The sequence below is a fragment of the Quercus robur genome, chromosome 8, assembly GCF_932294415.1.
Source record: "Quercus robur chromosome 8, dhQueRobu3.1, whole genome shotgun sequence".
NCBI lineage: Eukaryota > Viridiplantae > Streptophyta > Magnoliopsida > Fagales > Fagaceae > Quercus > Quercus robur.
Window position 1 is genome coordinate 6,383,483 of NC_065541.1, and position 21,203 is coordinate 6,404,685.

Consider the following 21,203-nt stretch of genomic DNA (forward strand, 5'->3'; position numbering starts at 1 on the left):
TACCGTTCTTTATATTCTAAGTCTGTGCTACAGACTGCTTTAGGTCTAATTAAACTCATTTAGGAATTCTAACGACCATCTTTGATTTAACTTAAATATGTTTTACAATAATTAATTCATTTTCTAAGTCATCACAAAATGGAAGTTGTAATGTGCAAGATACACAAAAAATTCAAGGCAAGAGTTAGGGAATTTATTAAAATTCTATTAATAATTGATTCATCTTTGGGATAATCACAAAATGAAATAAATTAACCAAAAAAGTAATAAAAAAAGGCAGAGAGATTACTACAAGTCTACAAGTTGCTTACAAGTACAATGAAGAAAACCACAAGTTGTTTAGGCCAAGCCTTGTTTACATGACCGGGCTCAAGAATAAAAGGAAGCCAGAATCCATGGGCCCATTTTACATAATGGCATAGTTAAAGCCCAGCCCAATCAAGCCTATGATTTGGACTTGACAGTTGACAAGACACTGATTTTTTCCTTTAGAATTTAGAAATCAGAAAGGAATTCAATATAAAATAAAATAATAATTTATGATAAATATTTAAATTTATAGAGTAAATTTTGTAATGGTATCCTACAGATCATTCCGGGAGTTTCGCTAGAATTTGCCAATTTGGTGATCAAATTTCTCCAACTGAAAACCGCTTGAACCTTGAAAGTCTAAGGCTAGTACAAGTTTTCACTGGTAAGCCTCTCTGAGTCTCTGTTTTTTCTCTTTTTGTTAGATCTCTGTGTTGATGTAAATAGTGTAGTTTCTAAGTTTTAACACTCATTTGAAGGAAACCCATTTGGGTTATTTTGGCAGAAACATATTTAGACACCTCAGTTTACATTAATGTGAGTTTTTGTGTTTGTCCCTTCATTTTTTCTTTATAAAGTTTTTGACTTTAATAACTGATTTTTGCTATAGTTCAATGTCGCTGTGTATCTGGAGTAAAACTGTCACTGTGGAAACTTTGAGCTGCTGATCATGTAAATTGTTAGAATTTGGCTGATTCAATCATGTAAAGTAGTTGGGCTCATACCCAGTTAGTTATTTCTGTTAATTTATGAATCTTCATTTGGCCAATGAACAAAATGGGAATTCTGATGAGTTTCAACTAAGAAATCATGTTTTACTGTAGAGATCAATAAGAATTGTTTAATCAAACCCATCTTTCTAAAAGGGAATATCCAGTAGATTTGCCCCTTGTTTCTCACTATTGTATTTTATTTATCTCTGTATTCGGTTTGATGATCAATTTGAAAGTGTTATGTACTTATGGTTAAGATAGACAAATGGAAGTAGAGCATGGCAGAAAAGAATAAATGTAACTAACTCTGATTAGTTTGTTGAGGATCCATAGCCGGCCCAAAGTTTTGGGACTAAGGCTTGGTTGTTGTTGTTGTTGCTGTTGCTGTTGGAAGCTGAAAAAATTGTCTGAATAATACTTTCATTTGATTATAAACAAGCACTTAATATGGTATATGAACTGATATGCGCACTTTTGTGGTAACTGCTCTTACATTTCAATTGCTAAATTGGCTGCTGGATTACTGTTTTCAATTGAATTGGTTTATAAACCTTGGCTAACATAGCTAATTTGAATTCCAGTGTGACTAAATGGGTTTTTAAGACAGGCCCTCATTTGTTGGATATTAATGGCCTCTAATGGTGTGGAAGAGCCCTTGCTGTCAGGAATGGTAGATCCTTCAGTTCAAACCAAAAAGAAAAATTCTCTGAAGAGAAGAAGATATCGCCATTGTAAAAGTGCTCCTCTTGCAGAGTTTGTTCCTCCAGAAACGAAAGGGATTGGCCAGATTCCACGCACCAAATCCATTCTTGGGAAGCTACATCCAAGTTTTAAGCAAGTAGCCATATTCTTGGCTGTTTACTTAGGTGTAGGAGCTGTAACCTTCCTTCTTGTTAGGAACCAGATTGAGGGGAAGAAAACAGTTGGATTTCTTGATGCTGTGTATTTTTGTATCGTGACAATGACAACTGTTGGGTATGGAGACCTGGTTCCTGATAGTACCCTTACAAAACTACTTGCTTGTGCCTTTGTTTTCACTGGAATGGCTCTGATTGGACTAATCCTGAGCAAAGCAGCAGACTATTTGGTAGAGAAGCAAGAAACATTACTTGTTAAGGCCTTACATATGAGTCATAATGTTGGTACCACTGAAATTCTAAAAGAGGTAGAGACCAACAAAGTGAGATATAAATGTTTAACAGTCTTTATCCTTCTTTTGGTGCTTATAATTATTGGGACAATCTTCCTAGCTACTGTTGAGAAATTAGACCTTGTTGATGCGTTTTATTGTGTATGTGCTACCATCACAACCCTGGGCTATGGAGATAAGAGTTTCTCAACAAAAGTGGGGCGTGCTTTTGCAGTAATTTGGATATTGACTAGTACTATTACCTTAGCTCAGTTTTTTCTCTACATTGCTGAGCTTAACACTGAAAGGAGACAAAGGGCACTGGCCGATTGGGTTCGCACTCGGAAGATGACTAGTGCAGATCTTGAAGCAGCTGATATAGACGATGATGGGGTTGTTGAGTAAGTTGTGTGTTTTCTATTTTAAGCACATATTTCTTGAAATGACCATCTTTGTTACTACTTTTTATGGTTTCGCCACAAGCTGTCTCTAACATACATACTGGTTTTTTTAAGTCTTAATGTACAACTTACTCATGCTCTTTTTTCTAATTTATTTTTTATAGTGCTTCGGACTTCATCATATATAAACTGAAAGAGATGGGGAAGATAAGTCAAGATGATATCTCGCTGTTACTAGAAGAGTTTGAAGATCTGGATGTTGATCAGTCAGGAACTCTGTCTGTGTCTGACATAACGCTTGCTCAGTCTTAACCAGAGAGGTGGCCGTGGCCATCCATCACAAACTGGTAACGGATTGTGTTCTGTATACATGCATTTGAAAAGAGACGTGAAGTAATGTAAGAGTTAATAACCTTGTAAGTTTGTACATCAAATTTTGTTTATCAATATATCACATTCATGGCTCTTTACATAATCAATAGACTTGTTGCACAATACTTCAGGCAATCATGATTCACATTCAGAACCGCAATATAGTGCTGGTAATTATATGCTAGCTCAGCTGCAATTATGTTTTCGTATACGTCATGGTCTTGAATGGGTGACTATACAAGTAATAGGCCGAAGTTGGATCAGAATCATCAAGTCACTTGGGATATAAGGAAATTAAGGATCAGTCCTAATGTTCATTGGGAGTTTTTGTTTGTTATCAGTTGTGAGAGCCATCTTTTGTCAGTATCTTTTACTCATAATGTCACAGGCGATTAAGCCTTTTCCAGCCACCAGTCTTATGAGTTTTGTGCATACTGTCAAATACTAGCTTCTTACCCTTTTAGGGTCTTGGAGAAGAAACAAGGAAACAAAGGATGTTCACTCATAGATTCTCATCTGAGTGAAAATGGAAAAGGTTTAAGTCATATTACTTCATGTTGAGGTAACTAACCTTTCCTGTTGGTCTGAGTTCCAGAAAAGAGGCTTCTAAGCCTTCATGTTATTGCCTTTATTTCCATTTTAATGTTGTTTTAAAGGATTGCTCATTTGTGTCTTCTTTGTGTTGTTGACATGCGCATCCATGGCTCTTAGAGAGCCTGACTAATCATCCAAGTGAGTGTAATCCTCCCATCTTACACACACCAAGCAATTACAAGGAGGAATTCATTGAGGGTGGTCCCAAGCTAGATACTGGCTAAAAGGCTTGAACTGAGGATCTCATGGATCGCATGAAACTTGTATATCATTAGGTCTCACCCGTGATTACTTGTAAAGTTGTAACACACTTTTGTTTGCTAAGCTACTTTCTACTGCAATTTTTTTTTTCTTTTTTGGGTCTAAACTAAACAACCTGTGGTAGATATGCTCAATCGCTTGTAGTATAAATTTTCCAGTTACCTGTAGCTTTCCTTTTGGGGCCTAAACTAATCGTACAAAAGAAAAAGAAGACAGTCTAGTTTTTTTTTTTTTTTGAGGGGGATGAAGACAGTTTAGTAGATCCATATTTAGCAACAACCAAAAGCATATGACAATCTCACCTTGAAAACTTTGCAGACTTCGCAGGTCAATGCTGTATCAAGGCCTTGCTGCTTCTTTACACCATAAAACAAACAAAAACATTCATCTGCCGGCATTGCATCATTATGGATCAAAATATTCCCTTGGATCTTTGACAACTACTGACTAGGGTTCTTTGTGATAGTTTATTTTCATTGACTAATTTTAGTTGAAAATAAATTAAGTAAAAATGCATACCTAAAAAATTGGGTTATACACAACTATTAATTGATGTTTTGTATGGAATAGTCTCTTCTCTTTTTTCTTTTTCTTTTTTTTTTTTTTCTTTTTTTTTCGCTTAAAAAAAAAATTAGATTAAAAAACAAAACAAATGTACCCTTACCAAAAAAAAAAAAAAAAAAAAAAAAAAAAATAGAAACATTGAGATCCTTACAAAATCCATTTTCCTGCTACAACTTTAAAAACACTATGCCACTCACTAGAAAGATAAGGTTTTGAAATTCAAAGCCAGCATAATTTCAACAAGTAAAAGTCAAAATGCTTAAAATTACCCTTCGCGATGTTAGATGGGAGAATGGGACCTAAGACAAAATAATTGAATTAATATTATGGGCATCTTTTTCTTTGTTGTTGTCATGTCCTTTGGGGGGCAATCAACAAAATAGAAAGACGTGTCAATGACATACCATGGATTGAGCTCAAAGTAAAAACACACCAAATGTTTTATTATCAAACCAAGGCATCATTTGATTTTATATGTAAGTCAAGATTGAATATCTTGTTTGATAATAAGAATTTTTATTAATTGAACTAATTAAAACTTACTTTAAAAAAAATTATTCTAAATTGTGTTAAGTCTCAGTCTTTTATTTTTTATTTATTTTTTATTTTTTTTGACTTATGATGGGCTAACACTTCACTTGTTGAAAACATATTGTGAAATTTTGTTTTGCCCTAATCTTTTTAATAGAAGTCTTCTTTATTTTCCAAAAGCAAAAATTTTATATTTATCATTTAGAAAAGTAAAGATATAGACATTATATTCATAGTTTATATTTATATATATATATATATATATATATTATTTTAGAAGAAAAGAAAATTGTAAACTTCATGGTTATGAATTAAAGGCATATTGCATTTATCATCAATGAAAAATAAGATTTCTTCGGTTTGTATTATTGTTATAGTATTTTTTTTTTATTTTTTTTATTGAGTTGTATATATTTGACATGTAAAGAGATGGATGTTATTTAAATTATTTTAAATTGATTAAATGTTTATATGTTTAACAATTTTTAAAACTATTAGTATACTACTATACTCTAGTTATGGAATCTCTAAATTAGTTAATAAAAAAATCTTAATCTAAAATATTTAAATCACTGTGATTAATATTGTGTGGCCCAATAGTTTAGGGGCCCGGCTCGCTCGCTTATGGGGAGTCCATAGGCCCCAAACTAAAAGAGGCCAGGGCCCAAGTCCAAAAATAGGAAGCCCAAGGTGGCCCAAAGATACCGCCGAGGACAGCTTAGTCCTCGGCAGACCCAAAGTCTCATGGATTAGAGTGGAATACAAGCTAACTTGAGAAATCAAAAAATATCTTGGGGGAAGTTGTCCTTAATATCCTTCATTGATATGACACTGCACCTAACAAAACTGGATTCCTAGGCTTTATTGACCATCTCCAACAATTTCGGGATTAGATTGATGGGACAAATATCTGTCCCGGAAAGATCGACCCTACACGTGGACGAGGGACAACGAGCGTAGGCTAGTATAAAAGAAAACGTAAGGTAACAAAGTTGAGGGCTCTCCCATCTTACTTCCAGAGAAAAACCTCAGGAAGAAGAATTCCCGGATAATATATGCGCATCACCCCGAAAAACCTACCGTCGGGTAACCGGAGAAAACATTAGTGCTCCTCGGACATGATCCGAGGAGCCAAATCCCTCAAGTCACAAAGGGGTAAGGCCTGAATATCCAGATTAAAGCCTTTTCCTGTCTTGGTTCACCTGAAGTTCGACCCGTACCAACGCCTCGTGACCCAACGCTAGCCTTTCAAGCCCACTCTCTACAAATATTATTGTGGGGGATCTTTCACGCGCGAGCCCAACGTCGTTGTTGGGCTGTTTGAGAGTCGTGTCCCTACAATTGGCGCCGTCTGTGGGAAGGCTTGTGCGTTGGCACGGGTGGCGCATGAGTCAGCTCTCTAGCAAGCAGAGATTCACGAGTCTTTCCCATCTCCGGCGACGTGCAGTTGTTGCTCCGTCATAAGCTTTTGATAGGGGCTACGCCTTGCACTGCTAACGGCACGGGCAGCTCTAGGGGCTCCCGACCTCAAGCCAACTCCCCCCCCCCCCGGCCTAGGGGCTAACCTTCGAAAAATAAATAAGTATAGAAAAAAAAAAACTACTTAAAAAGAAATCTTAGAAGTTTTGGACAGAACCAAGGCCTTGCATGGTCCTCGGACCCAAGCCTATGGGGAAACCAAGTACAAAAAAAGAAATCTTACAAGTTTTGGACAGAACCAAGGCCTTGCATGGTCCTCGGACCCAAGCCTATGGGGAAACCAAGTACAAAAAAAGAAATCTTACAAGTTTTGGACAGAACCAAGGCTTTGCATGGTCCTCGGACCCAAGCCTATAGGGAAACCAAGTACAAAAAAAGAAATCTTACAAGTTTTGGACAGAACTAAGGCCTTGCATGGTCCTCGGACCCAAGCCTATGGGGAAACCAAGTACAAAAAAAGAAATCTTACAAGTTTTGGACAGAACCAAGGCCTTGCATGGTCCTCGGACCCAAGCCTATGGGGAAACCAAGTACAAAAAAAGAAATCTTACAAGTTTTGGACAGAACCAAGGCCTTGCATGGTCCTCGGACCCAAGCCTATGGGGAAACCAAGTACAAAAAAAAAAAAAAAAATCTTACAAGTTTTGGACAGAACCAAGGCCTTGCATGGTCCTCGGACCCAAGCCTATGGGGAAACCAATTAAAAAAAAAAAAAAAAAAAAAAAAAAATCTTACAAGTTTTGGACAGAACCAAGGCCTTTCATGGTCCTCGGACCCAAGCCTATGGGGAAACTAAGTACAAAAAAGAAATCTTAGAAGTTTTGGACAGAACCAAGGTCTTGCATGGTCCTCGAACCCAAGCCTGTGGGGAAACCAAGTACAAAAAAGAAATCTTAGAAGTTTTGGACAGAACCAAGGCCTTGCATGGTCCTCGGACCCAAGCCTATGGGGAAACCAAGTACAAAAAAGAAATCTTAGAAGTTTTGGACAGAACCAAGGCCTTGCATGGTCCTCGGACCCAAGCCTATGGGGAAACCAAGTACAAAAAAGAAATCTTAGAAGTTTTGGACAGAACCAAGGCCTTGCATGGTCCTCGGACCCAAGCCTATGGGGAAACCAAGTACAAACAATAAAAAACCATAAGTTTTGGACGGAACCTATACCTTGTATGGTCCTCGGACTCAAGCCTATGGGGAAACCAAGTACACAAGCACCATCGGAGTTCCCTACTTCCCAGTCGATTGCTCGGATGGATTATTTAGAGATTATCAGCCTTGGACGGTATTCACGCGCTTATCACAGATTATTCAACTGCTATTCCGGTTAGTTTCCCAAGTTTGATTTACTATAAATTATCGATATATTGCCTGATAATATTTGATAAATTGGAGTTAGTTAGATTATGTTTCAAGCTATTTAGCTCTAAATATTCGGAAAGAAACACACGCATGGGGCACACTCACTCACAAGGTAGTGTAGTCAAAGGAACAGTATCCAAAACAAGTAAAGAAATTTCCATTATCACTAAAACAAAGAAATAGTACAGTGCACAATAAAAAGCTGGAATCGGTTTGCGTCAAAGCTCATTACATAACTGAAAAGAAAGGAAGATACAAGAGAATAAAATAAAGCTGAGGAAGTAGATCAGAGGAGAGGTTGGCTACAGCTCCAAAACCTTGTTCTTCCTCAATGCTTTCGCATGCCCACAACTCAAACAGCAAAAGAAACCCAACTTGAGCCTGACACCGCTGAAGGAAAGGTGTAGGGAGTTGGAAGTTGAGGGACTTTCACTAAATATACGCCTGCCGCAAAGCAGAGGCGCTGATGGCGGAAAATCTTTCTTCTGCCACACCAAAATTCTGGCATGGACAGAACCTGCTTCGGATTTTGACTAAAAGGGGGAAAGATTCCCTTCCCCCTCGGTCGAAATGAAGTATTCTCCTGAACCTAAGCTTCCTGTGCCCATACCGTACTATTCTGAGTCTCATGAAGGCACGGTGCATCTGCGGCGGAGAAATTTCTTTCTTCCCAACCCGTGCCCGAAACATGTTATGCTAAGGGAGGAGAGCTCCGGATATGGAAGCTGTGATGTGGGAGAAAACTGAAGGATTTATGCGTATATAAAGCAACTTTCTCTCCCTCCCATTTATTTGAAAAGACAAGGTGATGGCAGTCAACTCACGTGGCGTCCCAAGGAACGCTACAGACAAAACAGTTCTGGCTCAACTTCCAACATCAACTGCAACCACAAGATTAAAGAGCCTCGTAAAGGCGCACCTCGGTCACTGTGACATCAGAGAGTACCGCGTGGCCAGAGGTTGTAGAAATATCTCTTAATTCACGGGCTAAGTGGATTCGCGGCCCAGGCCCGCTTTGCGTGAGGGCCCAGGTACTGTGGCCCACGCCGAGCAATGGCCGTGGCCGAGGACAACCCCTGCTCGGCGCCTTGGGAAATGCCTTATGAAAGGGAGAATCTGAACTCAAAGAGTCTTGGGCAGAACCTAGGACTTGCATGGTCCTCGGACTCAAGCCTATGGGAAAACCAAGTACGAAAAAGATATCTTATAAGTCTTGGACAGAACCTAGGACTTGCATGGTCCTCGGACTCAAGCCTAGAGGAAAACCAGGAACATAAAAAAGATATCTTATAAGTCTTGGACAGAACCTAGGACTTGCATGGCCCTCGGACTCAAGCCTATGGGGAAACCGAGCACCTAAAAGAAAAAGTATAAGTCCTAAACAAAACCCTGGCTGTGCGAAGTCCTCGGACTCAGGCCTTTTGGGAAATCAACTACTCGAATGGAGAAGTTTCTCGGCTTAAATACTGGAAAAGGTTAAGGCCAGTGTGTTAAGAAGATGGCGAAACGAACTGATGATTGTTAGCCTAAAGAAATTGCTCATTGAAAGGGTGACATGTCCTCGGATAATTACTTCTTGCACCTTATCAAGCACTTAATCCCCATCGCGATTAATTTCAAGGTAAGTCTCGTTCCTCACTGGTCGGATTGTTATGTCGAATAATAATTTTGTTAAAGTTATTATGGCGTCTTTTTATTAGCAAGTATTTTGGCCTTAGTTGTCATTGGTTCAAATGCTATACTACTGTGCCGAGCAGAACTTGCAAATTTATTAGAACATATAAACAGAACATGCGAAATAGAATAACAGTAACTTTTATTAATATAAAAAATTATTACAACGTACAAGGAAGGGCTTAAGCAAGCTTATACAAAAAATGAACTGTTGAAGCAGTAATAACACCCGTAATACAGATAAGTAAACCGCCAGGTGTCCTTTAAACTCGCCTTCAAAGTCTCTCTAAAATCTCTGCCTCAGTACTGTTCATATCAGAAGAAGAACTTTGTATAGAAAGGGAGAAGGGGAAGGAAGAAGAATTGGAACACATGGAAGCACTTCAGCAAGCTCTTGTCGCTGAGGAGTGCAAAGGAAAAAGAAGATGGAAGACATGAGCAGGAAGGAGGAGAAGAATAGGGAAGCAATGAAAAGAAAGTAAAAAGAGCAAAAGAGGGAAAATGGGAGCCATATTAGGTATGCTCATGAGAGAGCGGATGGAGATGACAAGGGAGGTTTTCGACTCAGTCACACCGGAAGTGGGATGTGACGAGTCCCTGCTTCGGATTTTGGCTAAAAGAGGGGGGAGGCAAATCTTGAGTCTCCGCCATCCTTGCCCCGACCGAGCCATCTCAAGTTTTGTTAGGACATGGCGTTTCTGGGAAAGGAAGGGTTTATTCATGGCTGACTGCTATGGTGGATGTATTATTGGATAGGGTATAACCAGAGGAAAGAAGTAAACTCGGGGAAGAGCCTGAAGGGTTCGAATATGAGAGAATCACTTTTTGTCATCTCTCTTTATATAGGGGAGGAAGACGAGGGTGCCTAACACGTTCTAATCCCCAAGGAAACCTGCAGATCAATGTACATCCGTTTCGTTCCTCACGCCATCAGTAACCGTTAGATCTGGGAGGTCTCGTAAAAGGAAGACATTGAAGGCGCGCTTCGGATAACCAAACGGCATAAACGCATCACGCGTAAATTGAGGGAAACGTCCTGTAGACTGGCGCATTCCTCGGGAAGGTGAAGAGTCGCCCACGTTGGTCAAGGGCTGAATTAAATGAGCCGCAATAAAGGCTCGGTATTACCAAAACCCACCTTTCCAACCAAGACGTTGGACAGCAGGGTTTTGAGGGGCTATTGTGTGGCCCAATAGTTTAGGGGCCCAGCTCGCTCGCTTATGGGGAGTCCACAGGCCCCAAACTAAAAGAGCCCAGGGCCCAAGTCCAAAAATAGGAAGCCCAAGGTGGCCCGAAGATACCGCCGAGGACAGCTTAGTCCTCGGCAGACCCAAAGTCTCATGGATTAGAGTGGAATACAAGCTAACTTGAGAAATCAGAAAATATCTTAGGGGAAGTTGTCCTTAATACCCTTCATTGATATGACACTGCACCTAACAAAACTGGATTCCTAGGCTTTATTGACCATCTCCAACAATTTCGGGATTAGATTGATGAGACAAATATCTGTCCCGGAAAGATCGACCCTACACGTGGACGAGGGACAACGAGCGTAGGCTAGTATAAAAGAAAACGTAAGGTAACAAAGTTGAGGGCTCTCCCATCTTACTTCCAGAGAAAAACCTCAGGAAGAAGAATTCCCGGATAATATATGCGCATCACCCCGAAAAACCTACCGTCGGGTAACCGGAGAAAACATTAGTGCTCCTCGGACATGATCCGAGGAGCCAAATCCCTCAAGTCACAAAGGGGTAAGGCCTGAATATCCAGATTAAAGCCTTTTCCTGTCTTGGTTCACCTGAAGTTCGACCCGTACCAACGCCTCGTGACCCAACGCTAGCCTTTCAAGCCCACTCTCTACAAATATTATTGTGGGGGATCTTTCACGCGCGAGCCCAACGTCGTTGTTGGGCCGTTTGAGAGTCGTGTCCCTACAAATATTATTTAAAAGAAAGTTCACAATTTACAAACTAACTGAAAAATGTATATTGAATTATGTGAAGACAATATTTTTTTTAAGCGAATGTAAATATTTTGTAACATAATAAAAAAATCACGAAAGATATATATATCTTGCCCATGGAAAAATTTTCTAACTCCACCACCTGCTGTAATATCATTTTTTTTTTTGTCTCATTATAAACATTATTTTTAATTGTATATAAATCATAACGTACCATTTTAACTAATAAAAATTTTCTTATAAAAAAATATTAATAAAATTTTGTCTCATTATAAATCTCATTTTATATCCCATTAATTATGTCTGGGTATAATTTTTTAACACTTAAATTTTAATTATTTTAGAATAAAGGACGTGCAAGAAATTTGATCGAGGGAATATAGAATAAAATATTTATATTGGGGCATAATTTTTATTTCATTTCATCAATTATAAAAAAATAATAATAATAATTTTCTTATATGTGATTAAACTTACGGTACAAATAAGTGGTTGCACTTACCCCAAAATTTTTTTAAAAATAAAAATAAAAATGAGTTGCACCTAAGTAAATTAATTTCAAAATGAACGGTTGTGGGGCCCATGTAGGTGGACCCCACACCAAACATAAAATTAGATAAACATCATACAACCTCTTGAAGTTTCGCGCAGCCACAAGTTTCTGGGACCCACTACCCACTGGTTGATTTCCCATCAAATCATTTTCAAAAGGCCACGATCATGGGCCCACCACATATACTTTATCAACGTCCCACATCACACTTCGGAGAATATACTGTACGCCACAAGTATACATAATCAACATTTTACCTGCAACACCCCTTGTGTGCGTGGCACAGTGGCACAGTACGAGTGTACAACTTTCAAAGTCCATAAATAATTATCCGGAGTCAAGGATTGGGTTTAGTGCATAAATTCGATGAGAATGGTTTTTTAAAATCGGATCCGACCAGCCGATTCAATCGGTTTAATAGAGAATAAAATCTCAATCGGTTGGATAAAAAACATAAAATCCAGTGGCTCAACTATAGACACTATCTGTTTAACTTGTAAAAATTAGGAATCAGACTTTTTATTTTTTTATTTTTTGGTATGATCAATTATAAATGGTTAATCAAGTATCTTAAAAAAAAAATGTTAATAAATTATGTATGATAAAATGATAAATTCATATGAAACTCAAGTGGTATTTGGGTATTGCGTTTTTTGCGATGCGTTTCCTGCATTTTTTTTTTCCTGGACGCACGTCTAGCATTGTTTATTGTCCATAAACAATAATTTTAGACTTATAAACAGTAATTTTATTATTATTTTTTTTATTATTTTCAATTTTTTACAAAATAAACGGTATCCAAATAAACCTCAATATCCACTGCACTCGATTATTTCATCAAGTTCACAAATATAGTGTATTAGAAAAGAAAATTTTTAAGCTGTTACCAATTCCACGTTCGCTTTCACAGCTGTCTGATTTAGCTGACTACAAGTAGTAAACAAATTGTAAATCCATGTAAAACTGACCGACAACTAATAATAATCTGCCTAACTAATAATAATCTATTACTATAGACCTCTGATACGATCATTATTTTATAAGTATAATTTTTTATAGAGTTTGGAGAATAAAAACCAGAATTTAAGTCTTAAAAAATGAGACTTGCAGACAAATAAATTCAGATTGGAGTAAAGTAAAATTTGTATAAAAATAATCCGCCTCTGTAACGGTAAAAAGAGGGGTGGAATTGGATCAAGTTCCGGAATAAGTCTAAGCAGACAAACTGTTAAATCACAGTTTGCAATTGCAGCTCACAATAGGTACTAGACTACTAGTACTAGAAACCCCAACAAAAATAAATAGTACTAGCGGTCTAGTACAACTTTGCTTAAAATTTAACACCAAATAATTTTTAATGCGACAAACTTGCTCAAAACCAACAAAAATGAGTAGTCGGTGTTGAATGCTTCAAAAAGGTTTCAGGAATCTATGCACAGTACAGAATTTTAGGGCTGACGTGGCTGAATATGAAAATTTTAAAAACTAAAAAAAATCTTTAATTAGTAATAACTAATAATCATAAATCAATGAAAAATAAATAAAACATGTGCGGTTTAGAAATAAAAATTCTAAACTCTATAATCTAAAATAAATAAATAAATCTATATAAGAATTATAACTCTCAATGAAAAACTAAATGTGAAAAGATAAATGAAACAAAATATTTGGTTTTCTTTTCTACTCTTTTAGGGTCTGATAGGAAAGAAATTTGAGTAATATTATTTATATTTTTTAAAAATATATATGAAAAAAAATTATAAAAATATATATAATATTATTTAAAAATTAAAAATATATTACTAAAATTCTCTACTTTTTAATATTTTGAGATAATGAAACAAAAGTTAGTGTACGAAACAAGTAAAGAAAGAAAAAAAAGAAGCAAAAATAGACTTCCTTGACACGTAGTACACTGGTTTGGTGACTTAACTAGATTCCAACCATTGGTAAATTCAATCAATCACTATTCAATCACATTCTAGTCTAAATAGCCAAAAACATAAACTAAAGTTTTACTTTCTTTCTTTTTGTTTTTTTAAGGGAAAACTATTATGTTTTACTTTTTAATTGTACCTCACCGTTCACACACTATTTACTATTTACTGTAGCAATACAAATATTTTCTAGCTTGAACAAAAATTCAAATTTAAAAAATATATAGCCAATAAAAAAAAAAAAAAGAGGGTCCAAATGTCATTAATAAAACAAAGTGAAACAAAACAAAAAACAAAAGTTAGAAATTACATAAAAGTTTTGAGATTAACTAATAGTACATGGTTTATTTTGGGCCTGTGGGCACTACTCCTCGGACTTGAAACTCTCTACTTCCGAATGTTCCGGTTGCCCAGCGACGTAATCAAGGAGCCCTTCACCGGCCTTGCCACCGGGAGCGTCGGTAGACGGTGGCGATGTCTTGCCAAACACAAGCACAGCGAAGAGAAAGAGAGCGGTGGAGAGGAAGAGAGGCCAAAAGTAAGCCAAGATGGTGAGGAACCTTGGTGCTAAGAAGAAGAGGGCGATGAGTGTGACTGATAGAATGAGAGCAAAGAGGAACTGGAACTTGTACTGGAGGAGTTTTGCTGGGATCTCCATGGGTTGGATTTAGATGGGTATGAGAGATTGTGAAGTGGGTTGGGTTGGTGTTAGATTTTGTAGAAAGTGAGAGAGAGAGAGAGAAGATGGAAAGGAGGGATTTTTGGAGTTTTATCTGTGTTTTGTGTGCAGAGATTCTCTGAAGCGAAAGTTTGTGTTTTTTGGGTTTTGGGAGAGAGAGAGAGTGAGAGTGAATTTTTCAGTGTTTAATCAATTTTGCTTGCTTTGTGGTGGTGACTGGCTGTTTGTTTTACTAAAATGCCCACCCTTATTACCTTTTACACTCTTTTTTCATCCAAGCTACATTTTAATTTTTTGATGATGAAGTAATTTCCTCCTTCAACTTTTATCAACTTTTATGATGAAACTTCAAAGTCAATTTTTTTCTTAAAAACAAAAAATATATATATAAGTCAATTTTATTTATGGATTAAATCAACGTCTTAACTACTCTAAAATTTCATTAAAAAAAATCAACATCTAACTAATTTTGAATGACTTAATTTCAAATTTGAGGATAAAAACGTACATTCAATCCACCAACCTTTTTTTTTTTTTTTTTTTGAGAATCCAATCCAACAACTTAATAAATCTAACTTAACACAACCCAATCAATCTAACATGCTTAAAATTTTGAGATGGGTTTTGTGTTGGAATTTTTTTTTTTTTTTTATCATTTATTTTTTCAAGTTTGGTTATGGAACAGGTTCAATTTGACAAAATTTTCAACTCGAGTAACTTGACCCAACCAATGATTTTTTGATTGGTAGAATTATGATATGCCACCTTAGGAATAATAAACTCAGTTGTGATTGTGTGGCAACTTGAAATAGAGACATGGTGGCTTGCCCAAGATGCTAGGAACTTAGCACACCTTAGCTCTCCTAAGCATAAAAACAACTAAGTCCACCAAAGTTCCCATATGGAAATCTAATTAATTTGATTTACCACTACCATCATGGCAATAGCCTCCAAAACAAAATGGGATGTTCAAGCTACAATGACAAAGGAATCCACTCCTAATTGACCCGACCCATTTCTAACCTACTTAAAATGACTCATTTTTGACCCGTAACCAGATTGATTTGACTCGAACCCGACTTGACAGTTTGACATATCTACTCCCAAGAGAAGTATAAAAAGGAAAGTAGGGCTTCTAAGAATGATATACAAACACTTTACTCTACAAATCACCTTCTTAATAGATTTTCCAGATAAGCCATATTTGCTAACTTAAGTATCGTAGAGTCCTTCATCTGCACATACTTGACAGTTCTTTCGTTTTCAAAACTTACTTTTGCAAGTGTATATGAATAAGGTTTCACCATTAATGAACTGTATCATCATTAATAATATTTAAAAGAATATGTGTATTTAAATTTGTTAATTTGATTTATTTTGGTATTTTTACTTTTGAGACTTATTAACATGGATGAAATAGAAAAAGTAAACCCAATTGTGTAAATGGTAATCATTTGTTGTATAATAATAATAATAAATTTAAATATTTGAATGAAAACCAAAAAATTTTAAACCATCTTGAAAAAATGGGCCCAACTTGACAAAGTTCCTTCCAATTCGATAAGACAATTTCTGATAATATCCTTGTAACATTTGAGACCCTACATCATATGAAGAATCAGAAGTAAAAAAAGGGAGGGTTTATGGCTCTCAAACTTGATATGAGCAAGGCGTATGATAGGGTTGAATAGCGATTCTTGGAGTTAACCACGAGGAAAATGGGATTTTCTAACCGGTGGGTAGATTTGATCATGGCTTGTGTGGGGTCAACTTCCTATCAAGTTTTAGTGAATGGTGTTCCAATAGGGGATATTCGGCCAACAAGGGGGATTAGGTAGGAGGATTTGCTTTCACCATATCTATTTTTGATATGTTGGGAAGCTCTAAACCAGCAACTACAACATGCAGCCAGATTTGAGGTAATTGGAGGATTCTCTTTGTGTCGAAATGGACCAAGAATCAGTCACTTGTTCTTTGCAAACGATACCTTGTTGTTCTGCCATGCATCAAGGGTTGATTTGGAGGTAATTCTTCAATTATTACAACTGTATGAGCTAGCTTCAGGGCAAAAGTTGAATAGAGAAAAAACCATGGTGTTTTTTAGCAAGGCTACTATGGAAGAACGAAGGGAAGAGTTGGTGGTGTTCTTGGGAGTAAATGAAGTTAGGGAGTATGAGAAGTATCTTGGATTACCAGCTGTGGTGGGTCAAAACAAGAAAGAGAGTCTTAATTACATTAGAGAAAGGGTGTGGAATAAGCTTCAAGGGTGGAAAGAGAGGTGTACGGGAGTTGGTCTCGGGGTTATTAGGCCTTGGAACTTGGTCTTGTAGAACTGTACGAGAAAGGGCCCCAGGCTTGTTGGGCCATGGGCCTTAAGCTAGAGATACAACACCTGACCCCCTCACCATTGGACTCAAGACCTTGATCCAGGCACCCCCTTGAGACTCACCAAGGGCCCAATAAACCTAGCGGGACCATTTAACCCTAGACGTCAAAAGCGAACCACTCCTGATCAAACTTATATATTGGCCGAGTGTGTGGTTGCTCGACAAAATGCTAACTCAGCTTCCCGGTATTGCCTTAGGAAATATCGCTACCGAGCAGGCTTTTTGGAGGTGAGAGTCAGTTCCAATGCCACTACCACCTTACCCAACTGAACACCCACCTAAAGACAATGAAATTGGACCTTCATTCACACTAATAGAGGGAAATAATCATAACACTTCCACTTATCTCAAGCTATAAATAGGGGGATTAAGGGATATAAAGGGGTTGGCAATTCTGGAGAAAATGTTGAGAAAAGAGAGTAGTCACTATGAGATAGAAAGTGATTTTGTGAGGTAAAGAGAAGGGTTTAAGTAAATAGGAGTATATTTAAGCTACCGAGCATAGGACCACCCACAGTAGGAAACCCAAAAGCCCACATAACAAATAGATTGTGAGCCCAATTAGAGGTTAAGCCTAATAGCCATACATTGGGTATGCACAAGAGGCTTCTATCTCAAGCGGGTAAGGAGGTCTTGCTTAAGGTGGTAGTTTAAGAAATCCCCACTTTTGTAATGAGTTGCTTCAAGCTTCCAATGGGAATTATACAATATATTGAGAGATTGATTAGGAAGTTTTGGTGAGGGTAATGGGGAGATCAACGCAAAATCCATTGGAAAGATTGGGAGACCTTATGCAAACCAAAGACTTTGGGTGGAATGGGATTCAAGAATTTAGAGAAGTTCAATGAGGCGATGTTGGCGAAACAGGTGTGGAGGTTGTTAATAGATCACACATCCCTGTTCTACCGAGTTTTCAATGCCAAGTATTTTCCTAATGGCTCGTTCTTGGATGCTAAACCTTCCTTAGGTTCATATGCTTGGCAAAGCATTGTGAAAGCAATACCATTGATCAAATTGAGTATGTTGTGGAGGGTTGGGGATGGTAAACAAATGAAAATATTTAGGGAGAGGTGGTTGCCAGGAGAGGAACCAGCTAAGGTGATTTCACCCTTAAATAGTATTTCTACATATTGGATAGTGAGTAGGCTGCTGGATCCGAATGGTGTTGGCTGGAATGATCAATTGGTGGATGCCATGTTCCTTCCTTTTGAGGCTCAAAGGATCAAAGGTATTCCTATTTGTGTCACAAGCTAGGAAGATTGTATGTCATGGCCTAAATGCAGAATCGGGTCTTACTCTGTCAGATCAAAATATCAATTATTTTGTGAAGTTGAGGCAACAGGTGCACCATCGGGGTCTACGGATGAGGGAGTTAAAAGATTCTAGAAGAGTATTTGGCGTCTCAAGGTGCCAAATAAGGTTAAAGTCTTCCTTTGGCGAGCATGCTCAAGTGCACTTCCTAGTAAGGTGGGGTGGGTTACACAAAAGAAAGATTATTGATAATAAAATTTGTGATTAGTGTTTGTTGGAAATTGAGGATGAAGTTCATGCAATCTGGAGTTGTGACTATATCCAAACAGTTTGGGAAGCCCTGTTTGCAACAGCTAGGATGAAATACCCGAGGATGAATACCATGTGTGACCTGGTTAGTTTCATATTTGAAGAGACTAGAGAGTTAGAAAATTTTGCAATGGTAGCATGGGCAATATGGCAATGTCGCAACAAGCTTTGAAGCAAGGAAGATAGCACCCTGATCCACAAAATCTATAAATCAGCCTTGACACTCCTAGCTGAGTTCCAGCAGAAGAAACCAAGGATAATGGGTCAGTGCCAATTAAGTCCAAATAACTGGAAGCCTCCTCCACTTGATTAAGTAAAGGTGAATTTCGATGGTGCAGTTTTTAGTAATTCGTATGAGGCAGGAGTGGGAGTTGTGATTTGGAATGAAAGGGGGGAGGTGAGGGCTTCCTTATCAGAGAAAATAGTGTTGCCATCGTCGGTGGAGGTACTCGAGATGCTGGTTGCCAGGAGAGTTGACATCTTCGCCAATGAGCTGGGGTACAAGAATGTCTGCTTTGAGGGTGATGCCGAGGGGGGTGGTGAGAAGTATAAGGAAGGAAGATAGCTCCAATGCTTTTGTGGGGCATTTAGTAAAAGACTTTAAGTCTATAGCTGGTTTGTTTCAAACTTATTCTATCTCTCATGTAAGGTGGCAGGGTAATAGTGTAGCCCATGCTTTAACTAGGGAGGCTAGAATGTCTTTTCCTTTACGTATTTGGATGAAGGATGCTCCACCAAATGTTTTGAATTTTGTATCCAAAGATTTGCCTGTTGAATAAATTATCCCTGGATTGGGGGAAATCAAAAAAAAAAAAAAAAAACTCAAGCCAACTTAATCCCTAAAAATTCAGTTTGGTTGGTTTTGAGTTATCATAGTTGGGTTAATATGGGTTAGGAATATCTCAATATTAGGAAGTTGGCTTGGTTAAGTTAAAAATACTCTAACCCAAAACTCATGCACACGCCTAGTTAAGGGATGAAATTGAATCAATCAATAGTTGATGGATATTACTATTGAAAAATGAAGGAAGAAATTGGCCAATTAAATGTACAGTATAGAAATGAAATTGAAAATTTGAAACCATAAAAAATGTTAAAGGTCCAAAATTGTAACTTCACCTTTTACCCCCTCAAAATGGAATCATTTTATTATAAGATATTATAACCTATAAATAGAAAGCAGATCTAGATTATAGACCCTTTATTGTGAGAAAAAAAAAAATCCTTATGAATAGTTCGATATCTTTTGGAAAATATAATATGATCGTTGTATCTCCTTGCGTTGTAAACTTGTAATGGTTAAGGAATCAGAAGTGCATCTATTATAAGTCAAATGGTGGTGAGACTTAAATCGTTTGCAAATTTTCTTCGAAGACAGGCAAATTACTATAAGGAAAAAACAAAAATTCTGGATGGATGGTAGAGAGGGAGAAAAATCTTGACTCTTTCTTTAATTAGATGATTGTATTATATGCACAGTTATGAGTATCAATTAGGACATTATTATTTTTTTTAAAACCTTCTCACATCTTTTCGTGTGTGCGCTAAAAAATTCTTAGTATTCTAAAAAAAAAAAAAATTAATACATTATTTTGATAGTTAGAAATTTTTTACCTAATCTTTTCCATATTTATCAATAAATTGTATTTTTTATACTATTGACGTACAACATATACATAATATATATATATATATATATATATGTATGTATAAATAGTTTGGCTCTCGATTGATCCATAATATTGTGAAACATAAGTTTTTGAAGTTTTATAATTTTACATGTCATTATTTTTAATATATATATATATATATTAAATTTAAATTTTATCATATATTTAAACTTTAAATTATAATCTTGACAAAATATTTTCTTTAAATGATAAAATATGTAATTTTATATATAAATACAATAACAATAAATTCTCATTAATAACTGTGGGGGCCAGTTAATCAATAATTATTAAAACCGTGTTAATTGGGCTTGTGGCTCATCCGAGGACGTTAAACCATCCGAGGAGGTCCATATGAGGTTATAAGGGGAATCAAATGAAAAGAGGAGTAGATATCACATGAGATGGGTCCAGTATTCGTCCGAGGACAAAATCCTTCTCGGCAATATGTGTCCGAGGACGACTTGAACGTCATATTGTTACAAATACACTTCCGAGCTACATTACCATTAAAGGTGGGACATGAGACCAAGGGTTAGAAAGAAAAGATAAACAAATATCTTTAAAAACTGTTGCCCCCGCATTAATTGCCCCTCAATCAACCCTTTGGCCGCATTAATGTAGAGGTGATGCCTGAATAGTGATGAAGAAGCCTTACAGCTGTTGGTTGAAGGTTTTAGGAAGTGTTGGATGAGACAGGAAGAGATTCCCCGAATCCAACCTACACGTGTGTGGTGAAGATGACACCAAGAGGGCAGTATATAACATGGAAGAATGCATTGAGAGGGGAGATTGGAACTTCTGAACAATTGATTCCTAGAAGAAAATCTCATGAAATAAAGAACTTAGCTTGCTTCAATGATAAATTGATCGTGATATTTATGTTAATCCATCTAGAAACGTTAAGTTTAATCGTTTTTCTTTTGAAGTTAATTTAGTTCTTTGACATCCACGCTTTACAAATTTATTATTTGAGCCTATAGCGTTCGAACCCAATGCAAGTTTGGGATCGTTCCAAATTGAGTCCTTACAATAACTATAATATCGAATCTCATATTTAGACCAAAAA

The 21,203-nt window shown here is 37.0% G+C and overlaps 2 protein-coding genes across 3 annotated transcripts; one reads left to right on the forward strand and one right to left on the reverse strand.

Moving 5' to 3' along the window:
* Positions 1–533: 533 nt before the first annotated feature.
* Positions 534–3,031, forward strand: LOC126694346 (two-pore potassium channel 1-like). 2 transcript variants are annotated; one of them, XM_050390579.1, is made up of 3 exons: positions 534–694; positions 1,604–2,552; positions 2,717–3,031. In XM_050390579.1, exons 2-3 carry the CDS (start codon positions 1,651–1,653, stop codon positions 2,862–2,864), a joined length of 1,050 nt encoding a protein of 349 aa, XP_050246536.1. In that variant the 5' UTR covers positions 534–694; positions 1,604–1,650; the 3' UTR covers positions 2,865–3,031. The 2 variants fall into 2 exon arrangements, with proteins under 2 accessions (XP_050246536.1, XP_050246537.1); XM_050390580.1 differs by having other exon boundaries at positions 539–694; positions 1,630–2,552.
* Positions 3,032–14,075: 11,044 nt separating this feature from the next.
* LOC126694349 (uncharacterized) lies at positions 14,076–14,702 on the reverse strand. The gene has a single exon (XM_050390583.1). The coding sequence runs from the start codon at positions 14,494–14,496 to the stop codon at positions 14,203–14,205; it is 294 nt and encodes a 97-aa protein (XP_050246540.1). The 5' UTR covers positions 14,497–14,702; the 3' UTR covers positions 14,076–14,202.
* Positions 14,703–21,203: the final 6,501 nt, after the last annotated feature.

What these genes read in the sequence shown, in the direction of transcription:
- LOC126694346 (XM_050390579.1), top strand. Translation starts at nt 1,651, where the DNA reads ATGGCCTCTAATGGTGTGGAAGAGCCCTTGCTGTCAGGAATGGTAGAT. An exon ending in GACGATGATGGGGTTGTTGA is followed by an intron (nt 2,553 to 2,716) that starts GTAAGTTGTGTG and finishes TATTTTTTATAG; the next exon opens with TGCTTCGGACTTCATCATAT.
- LOC126694349 (XM_050390583.1), bottom strand. Translation starts at nt 14,496, where the DNA reads ATGGAGATCCCAGCAAAACTCCTCCAGTACAAGTTCCAGTTCCTCTTT.